Source organism: Macaca mulatta, chromosome 4 (assembly GCF_049350105.2).
Source record: "Macaca mulatta isolate MMU2019108-1 chromosome 4, T2T-MMU8v2.0, whole genome shotgun sequence".
Classification (NCBI taxonomy): domain Eukaryota; kingdom Metazoa; phylum Chordata; class Mammalia; order Primates; family Cercopithecidae; genus Macaca; species Macaca mulatta.
In genome coordinates, this window is record NC_133409.1 from 110,360,695 (window position 1) to 110,375,631 (window position 14,937).

Sequence of the window (14,937 nt, forward strand, 5' to 3'; positions counted from 1 at the left end):
TGTATACATTAGCTCAGAGAGGCTAACTCACTCATTCAAGGTCACACTAACAGTAGTACCGACGCATATTTCTAACACAAGAGTCCCTATGGCATGCTCTTTCTACCACATTGCATCTCTTGAGTAGGAGTAAAATTAAGCCAAAAACTAGCTCTGAGTCTACATCAGGAACTTGCTTTAAAAGAAAAACAAAAAGCAAGTGGATTCAGTAAGGACACAACAACATTAATCTTCAGTACATCAGAAAATTGATACTTATAAGGACCACCCTGAGTTTTCAAAAAGATATCATGTACCTTATATATTTTTTAAGTGGAGGGGGACTTTATAATACATTTGAGGATGTACCTGTGCCCAAACGCTTAAAATTAAAATCTCTAATATTTGGCATGCTAACTCTGATTTTTTTGTAAAAGTGAATATCCAGTGTGACATTCCTCATAGGTTCAGAACGGCTGAGATTTTCTTGCATTTTTGTTCAAAAAAATCAACAGTAGTTTTGTTACCTTGGTCAAATGTATAAGTGTAGAATTCACTTAGGTCAGAGGCTAAAATGAATAGATCAGAAAACACAGTAAACCCAAAGAAATTCAATGTTATGTGATTCAAATAAACCTCATATAAATTCTGTCTAGACAATGTAGTTTTATTTTGTTTGATCAATATAGTTTCTCTTTTGGAAATGCTTTACCCATATCTCCAGACCTCACCAGTCTGAGGATAAAAATAAGATCAAAGACTTTTATAAAGCTATCTTTTCCCTCTCTTGCCCCTGCACCCTCCTGCTCCGTGAGAATGCCAAGCTCCTTTAGGTTATCTCATAAGCCTTGGAAGACCCCAGAAAATCAGAAAATGACCCACACATGTTCCACACACTTCTCTGGGATAATATTGGCATTTGCCATTTGCCCTTTCTTTCCTTCTCCAGCCAGCTGTGAGTCTGATGACTGCCCCTGTAAGTGCACAGCCAACACAGCTGTGTGTGCCCCAAAGACTCTCTCTTCTGTTTATGTCAGTTGTTGTCTACTTGGAGGCTGCTCAGGCTGATGTCTACACTGAGAGCATGATGTAAGCTATAGACAGGGCTACTCTTCCCCACCTTCCCCCCTAACTGCGGAAGCTGTGGTGCTTTGAATTCTAATTTACCAATTCCTCTAGTTCTTACTTGGGTCTTTCATGGCAATCCCTCACCCCAGGACTCAGGCAAGGGTCGATGGGGGTGGGCTACATGGGAGTCTGAGTGACAGACACTGTGCTGCACTCAGACTCACCCTTCCCCTCTGACCCTGCTCTATTGTCCTTCAACCAAAATGGTGCCCTTCTTCCCTGGGGATGAGTTCTTTCCCAGGAAGAGCCTCATGCAAATAGCTGTGTGACAAGGCCACCCGCCAGTCAGTCTTCTAGATTACACAGAAGGATTTCCTCTTGAGGTGGGAAAATAACTTCTAGAGACAACTGAAAAGGAGGCAATCGCAGAAAATTAAGAAAGGGGTGAAGAAAATTTAACTTAATAAACAGAGTTGTACCAGAGATGCTTGATTTGTCCTGGGTCTCATCTAGCTGGTTTGTGTTGAGGGGATTAAGTTTACTGAGCTGATAAACAACCACTGTGAGAAAATGTTATCTAGTTGTACCTTAGCAATGACTTCTCCCATGTTCTAAAAAATTCAGCTTCTCACTGGCCCAGCACGGTGACTCATGCCTGTAATCCCAGCACTGTGGGAGGCCGAGGCGGGTGGATCACCTGAGGTCAGGAGTTCGAGACCAGCCTGGCCAACAATGGGGAAACCCTGTCGCTACTAAAAATACAAAAATTAGTCTGGTGTGGTGGCACGTGCCTGTAGTCCCAGCTACTCAGGAGGCTGAGGCAGGAGAATTGCTTGAACCCGGGAGGTGGAGGTTGCAGTGAGCTGAGATCGTGCCACTGTACTCCAGCTTAGGTGACAGAGCAAGACTCTGTCTAAAAAAAAAAAAAAAAATCTTCTCACCTGGTTCACAGAAAGCTGGACCCTATCTGCTGATTATGCATACAGGTGGGCAGTTTAAGGGCTCTGCCTAAGGTCTTTGTTAGCACAGAACTGAGAGCTTGCAGTCTTTTGGAATTTAAGAAATTATACACTGTAGGATGATAGCGCTGCATGGGGGAACCTGTGACCTTATCTAATTTTTAATCCAGGACACTGCAGCTGTCACACTATTAATATCCCAATGTGTGTAAAACAGAAAAAAGGAGAAAACCACATAATAAAAATGCATTCAAATCCATGGATGACAGTGACATTTGGATGACTAATTACAGGGAACTATGACTAAACTTTTATAATTTATTACATGGAACTTTAGTTTTTTGTTTTGTTTTGTTTTGTTTTGAGATGGGGTCTCAGTCTGTTTCCCTAGCTGGAGTGCAGTGATGTGATCTACCTCCTGGACTCAAGTGATCCTACCTTCTCAGCCTCCCAGGTAGCTGGGACTACAAGCACAGGCCACCACACCTGGCAAATTTTTGCATTTTTTATAGAGACAGGGTTTTGCCATGTTGCCCAGGCTGGTCTTGAACTCCTGGACTCAAGAAATCCACCAGCCTCAGCTTCCTAAAGTGCTGGGATTATAGGCCTGAGCCACTGCGCTCAGCTTGAAATTTTAGTTTTTTCCAAAAATATAATCTCTAGATAGAAAATTGGGAAAGATTTTAATTTTCTTAGTTGATTTTTTTAGGCAGGTGAACGTATACTTAAATTTTTTAACTTGTTGGCCAGCCGTGGTGGCTCATGTCTGTAACCCTAGCACTTTGGGAGGCTGAGATGGGAAGACTGCATGAGGCCAGGAGCTCAAGACCAGGCTGGACAACATAGCAAGGCTCCATCTCTAATAAATAAATAAATAAATAAATAAATAAATAAATAAATAAATAAATAATTGTGGTAAAATGTATGCAATATAAAATTGACCATTTTAACCATCTTCAAGTGTACAGTTCAGTGGCATTAAGTATATTCACCGTGTTGTGCAATTATCACCACCATCCATCTCCAGAATTATTTTCATCTTCTAAACTAGAAACTACTCATTTAAAAAAATAGCATCCGTTTCCCCCTTGCTCTCTGCCATGGCAACTACCCGCTATTCTACTTTCTTTCTCTATAATTTGGCTACTCTAAGTACCTGTAAGTGGAATCACACAGCATTTGTCCTTTTGTAACTGACTTGTTATACTTAGCATAACATCTTCGAGGTTCACCAATCTTATGGCACATGTCAAAATTTCCTTCCTTCTTAAGGCTGAATGATATTCCATTGTATGTATATACCATATTTAGTTTGTCCATTTATCAGTCAATGGACACTTGGGTTCTTCTTATTTTTGACTATTTTGAATAATATTACTATGAACACGAGTGTTCAAATATTGTTTGAATCCCTGCTTTCAATTCTTTTGGAATCATGTGGTAATCTATTTTTAATTTTTGAGGAACTGACATATTATTTTCCATAGTAGCTGCACCATTTTACTTTTCTACCACTAGTGAGTGCACCAGGGTTTCAATTTTTCTGTACCCTCACCAACTTTCTCCTCTCTTTTCTTTCTTTCTTTCTTTCTTTCTTTCTTTCTTTCTTTCTTTCTTTCTTTCTTTCTTTCTTTCTTTCTTTCTTTCTTTCTTTCTTTCTTTCTTTCTCTCCTTTCTTCCTTCCTTCCTTTCTTTCTTTTTCTTTCTTTCCTTCTCTCTCTCTCTCTCTCTCTCTTTTCTTGATAGCCATCCTATTGGGTGTAAAGTAGTATCTATTGTTAATTTTGATTTGTGTTTGTGATATTGAGTATCTTTTCATGTGCCTTTTGGCCACTTGTATATCTTCTTTGGAGAAATGTCTATTTGAGTCCTTTGCCCATTAAAATTTTTTTGCCATAGGAGTTCTTTAATATTCTAGATATGGATATTAATTCTTTTTTTTTTTTTTTTTTGGAGACAGGGTTTTGCTTTTGTTACCCAGGCTGGAGTGCAATGGCACGATCTCAGCTCATCGCAACCTCCACCTTCCAAGTTCAAGCAATTCTCCTGCTTCAGCCTCCCAAATAGCTGGGATAACAGGCATGCACCATCACGCCCAACTAATTTTGTATTTTTAGTAAAGACGGGGTTGTCTCGAACTCCTGACCTCACTTCAGGTGATCCACCCACCTTGGCCCCCCCAAATGCTGGGATTACAGGCATGAGCCGCCGTGCTCGGTCTCTGGATATTAATTCTTATTGCACATACAATATGCAGATATTTTCTGCCATTTTATGGGTTGCTTTCCATACTGTTGATTGTGTTCTCTGATGCAAGGAAGTTTTTAAATTTAATATAGTCCAATTTATATGTTTTTCTTTTGTTGCCTGTGCTTTGGTATCATGTCCAAGAAATAAGTGCTATATCCAATATCATGGAACTTTTCTCCTGTGCTATTTCTAAGAGTTTTATAGTTTTAGCTCTTACATTTTTAACAATTTTGAGTTACTTTTTGTATATGCTACAAGGAAAGGTTCCAACTTAATTCTTCTGCATGTGGATATCCAGTTTTCCCAATATTTGTTGAAAAGACTCTCCTTTCCCCATTGAATTATCTTGCACTCTTGTAGAAAATCATTTGTCTATATATGCAATAATTTATTTGTGGGCTCTCTATTCCATTCCATTGATCATATGTCTGTCTTTATGACAGTACCACACTGTTTTAATTAGTGTAAATTTGTAGTAAGCTTTGAAATGAGGAAATGTGAGATCCCCAACTTTGTTATTTTTCAAGATTATTTCAGCTATTCATGGTCCCTTGAGATTCCATATTAACTTATGGATTTTTCTATTTCTGCAAAGTCATAATTGGGATTTTGAGGATTTTACATTTAAAAACTCAAGCTATCATGGTGGTGGCAAAGCAAGTTTTAACATAAGAAATTGCATCTGTTTCTGATATTTTAATAACAGATTTCTTTTGGTAGATATTCAGTCTGAAGTGCTACTCTTTTATGAACAAGCTCTATACAGGCTTTTAGGCTACTATTGACTGTATAGTTGTGGAGAATAATTTCTCCAAAGAGAACAAAAGTCACATTTTTAGCCCCAGTGGCCCTTTAACCTAACTATGTCTGAATGTTCTTCTTGTACATAGTTGTATCACGAATCTTGTTAACTTTGATTTCTAAAATTCAGGGAAAAAATGGGTTTAATTTCTATAGTAACAGCTAATAACATTATATATTACATAACTTTTTTTCTTTCAATCTGTTTATAATATTAGAATTTATCTAATTCAGGTAAATAATATAATTCAATTTGTACGAGATTTAATGATAGTCCATTTCCTGTTGCAGCATTCTGGTGGAATGTACTATTTTTCCTTATTCAGTTTACATATTTTCTTTTTGGAATCAACTTAAAAAGAAGAAAGTGGGCTGGGCACAGCGGCTCATGCCTGTAATCCTAGAACTTTAGGGGGCTGAGGTGGGAGGATTGCTTGAGGTCAGGAGTTCGAGACCAGCCTGGCCAACGTGGTGAAACCCTGTCTCTACTAAAAATACGAAAATTAGCCAGGTGTGGTGGCAGGCGCCTGTAATCCCAGCTACTCGGAGGCTGAGGCAGGAGAATCGTTTGAACTCGGGAGGTGGAGGTTGCAGTGAGCTGAGATCATGCCACTGCATTCCAGCCTGGGTAACAAGAGCAAAACTCTGTCTAAAAAAAAAGAAAGAAAGAAAGAAAAAAAGAAGAAGAGAAGACTCCCAAATTACAGACAAATACATCAGTTGAAAGAGTAAAGAGGTTGACAAAATGTAACTATTTAGATCTTTTGAACAAAGCTAAGTAGTTAAGTTGTTCTGAGATTTTCAGTGCCAGTTTATGCCTCTCTGACTTTCACATCACTTAATTTTACTTTATTTATTCAGCAAATATTTACTGAGTGCCTGCCATGCAGCAGGCACTCTTTTAGGCACTGTAGACACAGTCTCCCACAGCAATCACAGTCTTCACAGCAGCTCAAAGCCTCAGAAGGAAATAGACAAGTAAATTAATAAATTACCATATGTAAGTAGATACAGAGTGGTTGAATGGGAAAGCAGAATGGGAAAGCAATCACAGAAAGGGTATGTTACTGATCTTCCAGGACTGTCTTTTCTAGGGCTCCTTGACTCACTGCAACAATGGGGTCATATTTAAGAAGTTAAATAATACCAAGAAGTAATAGTGCTTGGGAACTGTGTCATTCTTCCATAAGCATAGAAATGGATTTGTCCTTTCCTCAAAATGGATCCATCATTATTTAAAGTCAACAGCTTTTGGCAGGAATGCCTTGTTCAAAGTGTGCAGTGTCATTAGGTAAGGGCAGGCTTCTTAAACTTCCCACTGGCTATGCTTCCTCTCAGCCAAGTGAGTGGATCATCATGTTGGGGTGATGGTTACATCGTCTAAGAGTCTGTCCCAAGCTGCCTTGCTGAAGCAAATGCTTTTTTATGTCTTTTGTTTTGTTCTGAACACTCGGGTGAATATTAAAATTGTATGAATATTCTGAGTTTTAAGCTACTTATCACCCACCCCAAGTCTTTCAGTAATCTTAGTGCTAAAAGAGGATGCACCATGTTTATCTCCAAGCTCCAAGGCTCGTGGGCATACCATCCCCATTTTAGAAGTGTGGAAGAAGCTATGTCATAGGAGCATAAGAACTAAGCATTCTTTCCTACTCATTATGTTTTTTTCATTCAAAGATAGAAAAGCCACACAAGTTTAAAATACAGTTAAACTGTCGTCAGACATAATAACTAGTAATAGTGCTGTACGTTTTAAAAAAAGCTAAGTTTTGGAAACATGATCAATGAAATTCAGTTCCTGAGCATAATAAGCCCATTTGTGGCTGCCTTGCTAGACACAGGAATATTATGAAATATCCAGTCTCTTTCTGGCTTGGTGTTTGTCATAGGGTGACCAACTTGTCCCGGCTTGCCTGGGACTGTCCTGGTTTGCAGAAGTCTGACTTCACACGACTCAGCTTCCCTTAGTCTCAGACAACCTGGGACATTTGGTCACCCTCATTTGCCCAGAACTGGCACACACTTCCAGCAGTTTTCAGGGATCCTCCTCATATAGGCTGCTGGCTGGAAATGGCCATGATTCTTTGGTGCAGAAAGGTCAGGGACTAACAACACAGGGAGAACAGCAAGAAACCTCTGAGGCAACCAAATCCCTGGGAATCAGACCACCCTGCCAAGAACCTTGAGCTAACACAGCCAAAGTTTTAAGTATTTTTGATGCTGAATTGGTCATCTGTCCTAGCGCAGTGATTTCCAAGTGCAGCTGTGCTTTAGAATCACCTACAGAGATATTTCAAAACACAATTCCTGGCCTGCACCAACAGACTGGCTGACTTAGAATTTCTGTGCTTTTAACATAGCAGATGAATGATGTTTCCAGCACACAAATCTGACCATCACTGTCCTGCTGCTCAAAAACTCCAAAGCCTCTTGCTCTTCTGTGACAAAATCCAAACTCATTGCATGGCTTACAAAGCTTTTCATGAGTTTATTACTCCAGTCTCATATTGCAAAATCTCATGCATTTAAACCTGTTTGGCCTTTGTATACAGTCTTGCCTGGGCCTAGAGCACTCTCACCTTACCTCTTCTTTCTCTAGCTCAAGTATTCATTATGAGATTTCAGGTCCTTAATCCAGGAAGCCTCTTCTGTTAGCTCAGATTCAAGTTAAGTGTTCTTCTAGATGATGTCCTTAGCCCCAATTATTTCCTCCACCTAAGGCTTACTATGTCATATTGTAAACACCTCTCAATTGTTTGTTTGTGTCTCTCCAGACTTGAATTCCCAAGGATGCAGTTATTTCTCCAATACTGAATACAATGCATTGCACAAAGTAAATGTGTGCAAATATTTATTGAAGGAGTGATTGGATTCAGCCCTCTTTTGAACCTGTGCTACTTGTGTGGGTTCCACCTGTCCTGTGTTTTATTCTATCCTCCAATTTGCTCCTGCTTTTCCAGCAAAGCGCAGACTCACTCCATTGACTTTATACAATGAATTGCACACTCACCTGTGGGCCCTAGGCTTCACAGAGCAGCTCTTTGCTGCCCCCACATGTTTTGAATCAGCTTCTTATCCAGTCAACTGAGAAACCCCTTGTTCCACCTGGTGCAGTTTCAGTTGTGGGGTATTTATGGAACATCCTTGTTCTTGGCCTCCCTACACTTCCACTGGCACAAAGAAGAACTATGTCTGATGGAAGAGAATGGTGTGACAACTGTGTCTGTTTCTCTACTCTAATCTCATATTTGTTCTCTATCATCAGGAGTAAATAAGTTGAACATAGAGTCATCTTCAAAGCATTCTTCTCTGGGTCATTTTACATGTATTTAAATATAGTGGTCTATTTTGCAGCTTCCCCACATCCTAGGATTTTAACAAATTGTTTTGGATAAATTTCTATGTGAAAATATTAATGCTCAAGAACAGAAGCTTTCTTACATTTTGAACTTTATTCTTTTATAGAAAAATTAGCAAGTTTCTCAGAAATGGAGATGTAAAGTTTTCTCCCCAAAATATAGAATCTTTTTTTAACATAAATTGAATCATTTGTTTCAAATAGTAAAATAAATTTGTGATCACACAGTCATCTTCATTAATACATTGATTAAATAGATACCACAATTTTATTGATTTACTATTTTATTATTATCACTATTATTCTTATTACAGGCGTGAGCCACCACACCCAGCCTCTTTCCATGATTATTACTATACAATTAAAGAGGCTTTAGTAAATTTATAGTGAATAGTGTGGTTGTAAATAAATGCATTGTATTATATCACCATAACCTCTTTTTCTTCAGTAATTAGTATCTAGGGTAATTAAACTAAGATGAAATATATAGTATATGTAGCATATCACAATTAATACAGTTCAAGCAAAAGTGTATTTCGGGGAAGGAAAGTAATAGGTGTTTGATATCAGTTGGAACACAAGAAACTGTCTTCTAAGAGAATTAGGAAGTTTGGGGTCAAGATGATCAATACCAATAATATATGGATATTTTTAAACTAAATAACTTAAATGATTAAACTGAAATAGCTACCTGCTTACAGTTTTAAAAGTACTTTATTTGCATTATCTTGTTAGAGCCTAACACAGTCCCTATAATGTATAGGGGTTGTGTCCCCACTTTACAGACAAGGAAACAGTCAGGGAGATTAAATAACTTTTGGAGAGACTGCTCTGATTTTGAAATTCCTTTTTGAAAAAAATATTCCTAAGAGTAGATTGTGAAATATCTAGACAGTTTTAACAATATCAGTTTTACATGTTATATTTGGTTAGGGAAAAATGTATCTTATAAAATTCCTTTTCTACCCATGCAGCAAAAAGTTATTTAATCATGGAGACATAACAGAAACCATAGTATATAATTACTATTGCCTCAGCACCTACTGTATGCCAAGTTTTATATTAGGCATCTTATATATTTACATCTGATTTTAATCTAACAACAAGTATATAAGAAAGTTATTATGATCCAACTTCATAAATGATAAATTAGGTCAAAGTAATGTTAACTGCTTGCACAAATCACACACCTTAGCTGAGATTGGAAACTATTTCTGAGTCTCTTCAAAGCTGGACTCATTCTATCATGATATAAATTTTATTCCTATATTTTAATTAAAGTTCATACTTGCTTGATAGCTTTAAGATTTATTTAATTTTCTTTATGCTCGAGCTATGTAAACTTGGGCAAACCAGCAGTAAGATTGTTGCTCTCAACATTACTTGATAAAGTTTACATTTAAGAGCCACTTTCTGATTACCTTTATCCATAACTAAGGACAAACACTTTTTCAGAATGTCATTTGTGGAAAGACCATATGGAAATAGTTCTGCTGTGATTCCTTCAGCTGTCTAGTTAGAATGTGACTAAATCATAATAAATTTTAGGTGAGAAAACCTATAATCCTTATACTATGCTGTTTTCAGTACACTTACCCAGCTCAGTGGCTGTTTTACCTCTGGCTTTACTGGTGTGTTTGAAATAATTCTGAAAGAAATCAAGACAATGCCAAAAAGAGGGTATAGAATAATCCTTGAGCAATTTTTGTTTTATGTCCTCCTTTGTGTTAAATCCTAGGTACTGTGCATAGGACTGTCTATAGCCAGAATGAAGGTGGCTTTCTCAGCATTGAGTGCATGAAAAAGAACTTTCTATGAAATTATTTGCCTTTGTTTTATTTATGGGGAATAAGGAATGATGAAGTATTTCTTTTTTCTTTATGAAAGCACTACTTTGTTTCTCTTTGTAAAACTAGTTACATATTTACTGTAGAAAATTTAGAAAATACATACCTGTAAAAACAAAAAGAAGAGGTTAAAAATACAAAAATTAGCCGGGTAAGGTGGCATGTTCTGTAGTCCCAGCTACTCGGGAGGCTGAGGCAGGAGAATCACTTGAACCTGGGAGAGAGAGGTTGCAGTGAGCCAAGATCATGGCACTGCACTCCAGTCTGGGTGACAGACTGAGACTCTGTCTCAAAAACAAAAACAAAAGCAAAAAACAGAAAAATAAAATAAACATCAAAAAAACAGCCCTTAATATTACTACCCTGTCTTCTAAGCCCTTTTCTTTTAGTATTTCAGAAATTTTTAATCAGTATCTCAATTTACAGTATAAACAACAGTACATTCTATTTTACTTTTTATATTAAAATTTTTTATTTATTTATTTATTTATTTTTTCAAAGAACAGTACATTCTATGTCTGCTCTATAAGACTTCACATTTCACATGTTAGAAAAATGAACTTTAGAAAATGGCCTTTACTTCATCTGATTTAAAGATGAGAAACAGACAGTAGTTTGTTATCAAGAACTTCCAGCTTGCCAACCTTCTATCATTGCCATTTTTTCACTTTAAATGTGATTCTAAATTTTCCTTTCCTGTCATTACATAAGTCACTAAATTCACAGTATGGTGTTTCTTCTTTAAAGACGAGTTCGTCTCTTTCGGATTTGGTCAAAGCATAAAACTGACCTAGGGTGTGAGGATAATTTAAAGGAGAAAAGTGATGACAGCTTTTTAAGATCGGAAAAAGGAAATGTACTTGCACCAAAGTAAGCAAGTTGACTTTGGATGATGCCAAGGATTTGTATTCAGTTTAGTTGCTATGTCTCGTAATCTATTAGTGTGGCACAGTACTCTCAACCCTGGAATCACCTGGGAGCCTTAAAAAGCGTTGATGTATATAGGTCCTTCCCCAAAAGATTAGAGTGTAATTGGTCTGGAACGGCCTGGGCCTTGGGATTTTTTAGAGTTCCTCAAATGACTTCAGCACAGTCAGCATTGTGAATCATTACTTTAGAACATGCTTTATATATTCACCTATGTCAGATGAACACAGGAGCACTTTCTGCCTGAAGACCAGTAGCAGTCTACATAACTTGAGGCTCCTTCAGTATAGATTGGGAGTTATGCCTTGCACAATGGTGCCTGGCAGAGAGGATGAACAGGGCTAAAAGACAGCCTGCTCTTCACTCACTAGGTGAGCTGCGCTCTGACTCAGGGCTGTGTCTCCTAGATAAAGTGGGCACCTTTTTCTAATGAGCACAGTGTACAGGCTAACTTGACCCTGCATCTGTGCTTATCTTCTTTCAACCTGCATGGAGACACATTGCCTTTCCATTAAACTATTTCCTGACTTCAACATTCATTAACATTCTAAACCACCAGGTTCTTCAAAATTCATATTTTCCATTTTTGTCTTGAAGTAAGCATGTGTATATGTGGCAGAAACATTTCAAATCTGCAAATTCCAGTTCATTGACATCTCAGTAATGAATTATTCTGTAGCCATATGAAATTAGATTAATTGGGAGACTGAAAAGGCAACAAAAGTGAGAAACCTCGAGAAAGACAAACTTTATAACGGTCGTATTGTGAACACTCATAGTTGACTAGTTAGCTCTCTTCTTTAGAATATCATAATAATGAACCAGGTTTATAATTTCAGTCCCACAGTTAGCATCAATATAGGAGAAAACTCTATTCCATTGTCATAGGCTGAAACTTTGTTCCCAACCAGATTTTCCTTTAGTACAAGTTGGAATGAAGTCAGGGCACTTCTTACCCATCACCATTACTGGAAAAACAGCTCCAAGTGTGTCCCTATATGGAAATACATTCAGCAAATGTCAGCTCCATCATAAGTAGAAAGATCATCCCTACTAACCAGTGCAAAACATAAGCAGGTGTATTTGCATTATGTGATGGGAACCACAGACTGTATGATATAAAGCCTATAATCGTGGTTTTCTTGAAAGCTTCAGTAATACGTTGTGCTAAGAAACAAACAAACAAAACTGACCTACCAAGCTGACTCATCTAACTGACAGTCTGGATGTTAAAGGGGTGTAATTTCACCTTTATTGTGAATACATTAGATACATTAGATTTGAAAAGGACAGCCAAGCATCATATGAGTTCTCAACCATGTGTTTCTGTGCAAAATGAATCACCTAATGAGAAACAGGAAATCATCAATAAAGGCTGTTTGTTAATTGACACATGAAGTTATAACTAGAATGGAGGCAGCAGGGTTTTATTTTAAACCAGATTTGAATACTACATTGAGAACATCAACAGAAAACTAGAAGATTTTAGACTGTCATTGACCTCGCGTGCACTGAAACAGGTTAAGTATCCCAGGACCAGCCCTGCTTGCCTCCCTCCACCACCCCATCCCGAATTATTGCTACTTAGATAAAGCAATTTTTATGTAGTTAATATTAGCACAAATCCTTTTTTCTGCTTGCCTGCTTCCTAGCAACCTGAAGCAGAGTATCTGCTTGCCAATCTGCTTTTGGTTAAAAAAAAAACAGAATACCCAATGAATTTGCCAATAGCCCTGACAAAATGGGGATGTATTCAATAAGCTCTCTGTTGATATTTTGAGCCCAGTATGTGATTTACATTGTCAATCGTCTGATCTTGCTGCACTTTCTATTACAGGCCAGAGAAGACGTGATCCATATGCTGAAGACGGAGAAAACCAAACCTGAGGTTCTGGAGGCTCATTACGGGTCTGCGGAGCCAGAGAAAGTGCTGCGGGTCCTGCACCGAGATGCCATTCTTGCCCAGGAGAAATCCATAGGAGAGGATGTCTATGAAAAACCGATTTCAGAGGTAAAAATATGACACCAACAAGTCCCCTGGAAGGGAAGGAACCTCAGGGAGATATCTTCACATTCTTCCATTTACATGCTTTAACATTTTCTTTCAAAGGCAAAATTTTGATGATACACTAATATAAAATTAAAGTGTAATTAAATAAGTCAAGGGTTATAGTGGATAAGCTTCAATGTTAAGAATTGTAGAAGCTTTTCTTTAAACATACCAAAGCCTGAAATATATTTTTCCATGTGGTTCTGATAGTTACATGCACTTGCAGTATATTATTATTTTACTTCTCTAAGAAATGATAGTGTAAAAATTTGAAGTGCTTACCAGTTTTAACATTGAGCTGTCATGATTCTTACAAAATTGGTAACCTAAAATTAAATTGATCTTATCACTGATATGGTTATAAAGACACTTTTTTCGAATTTTATAAACTCTTTCATAATTAAAATGGTCTAATGTGAGTGGCCAAAATATAGTGACTGAGGCAAAATCCTTATGAAATACTTAGGGCAATTCTTTAAGATGAAAGGAATTCTAATAGGGCTATGACTATTATTATCGATTACTCATAATACCACATTTTAAAAATACTCTCACATTGTAGTAGAAGTTCGAGCCAGATTAGGATACAAGTTTTTCACATTGACCCTTCAGACTTTATATTAAAAAATTTACAGTGGCCGGGCGCGGTGGCTCACGCCTGTAATCCCAGCACTTTGGGAGGCCGAGGCGGGCAGATCACGAGGTCAGGAGATCGAGACCATCCTGGCTAACACGGTGAAACCCCGTCTCTACTAAAAATGCAAAAAATTAGCCGGGCGAGGCGGCGGGCGCCTGTAGTCCCAGCTACTCGGGAGGCTGAGGCAGGAGAATAGCGTGAACCCGGGAGGCGGAGCTTGCAGTGAGCCGAGATCGCGCCATTGCACTCCAGCCTGGGCGACTAAGCGAGACTCTGTCTCAAAAAAAAAAAAAAAAAAAAAATTTACAGATGTGAAATTAGTGTCATGAACCAAAAAGAGAACAGAAATTAAAAGTCTGAAACAACTTACTATTTGTTTAACATGTAATTTATGTCAAGCCTTTGGAGCAGCTCAGTTTGATAACTCTCAGAGATAAGATCTGCTTTAGACAGCATTCACAACAGACTGATGGTCCCATAATTTTTAAATTTCTGCAGCAAGAATAAACTGGAGCTCTATTCTCATCTTTTCCTAAAGAGCTAAGAGATGATTATACGATAGGATGCAGTCAACAGGCTGGATCTACTTTCATGTTGAGACCTACCACTGCGAGCTGTGTATGGCTATAGGCAGATTATATAAGCTCTTTAAGCCTCAGTTTCCTCAACTGTGGGGTGTGAGGAACCACAGTGTCTGCCTCACAGAACTGCTGTGAGGATTTAATAAAGCAATGCCTATAAAACTCTTAACATAGTCTCTGGCACATTCTAGGTACTTAACAAGTATTAGTCATTAGTATTTGCTGGGATTCAAGAATAACTGCTCATACCCTTAATTGGTTTGAAACTTGGGAAGATTTGAGGAGTAAAAGACACAGAGGTCAAAAACATGTATTTAATATGATAATAATAATAATAATAACAACTTGGATTAGAGAACTCAGCTTGGATAAATGGTCTCATTTGGGCTTCTGAATTCTTTTCTTCCAAGGCTAGAGCTTGGGATGACATTCCCCACCCTCACCACCAAGGGAGAGGTGGGTCTGCAGAGAATACACACT

The 14,937-nt window shown here is 37.9% G+C and overlaps 1 protein-coding gene and 1 long non-coding RNA gene across 10 annotated transcripts in view; one reads left to right on the top strand and one right to left on the bottom strand.

Moving 5' to 3' along the window:
* LOC106998002 (uncharacterized) overlaps nucleotides 1-13,171 on the bottom strand; it is a 35,976-nt gene extending 22,805 nt beyond the window's left edge. The window contains exon 1 of the long non-coding RNA XR_003728915.2: nucleotides 13,073-13,171. This is a non-coding gene — a long non-coding RNA (uncharacterized LOC106998002). The remainder of the gene's footprint in view (nucleotides 1-13,072) is intronic.
* FILIP1 (filamin A interacting protein 1) overlaps nucleotides 1-14,937 on the top strand; it is a 199,184-nt gene that overhangs the window by 114,874 nt on the left and 69,373 nt on the right. For all 9 annotated transcript variants that reach the window (XM_077999744.1, XM_015136795.3, XM_077999748.1 and 6 more), the window contains exon 3: nucleotides 13,027-13,200. In XM_077999744.1, coding sequence (XP_077855870.1) covers nucleotides 13,027-13,200 — 174 coding nt within the window. The remainder of the gene's footprint in view (nucleotides 1-13,026; nucleotides 13,201-14,937) is intronic.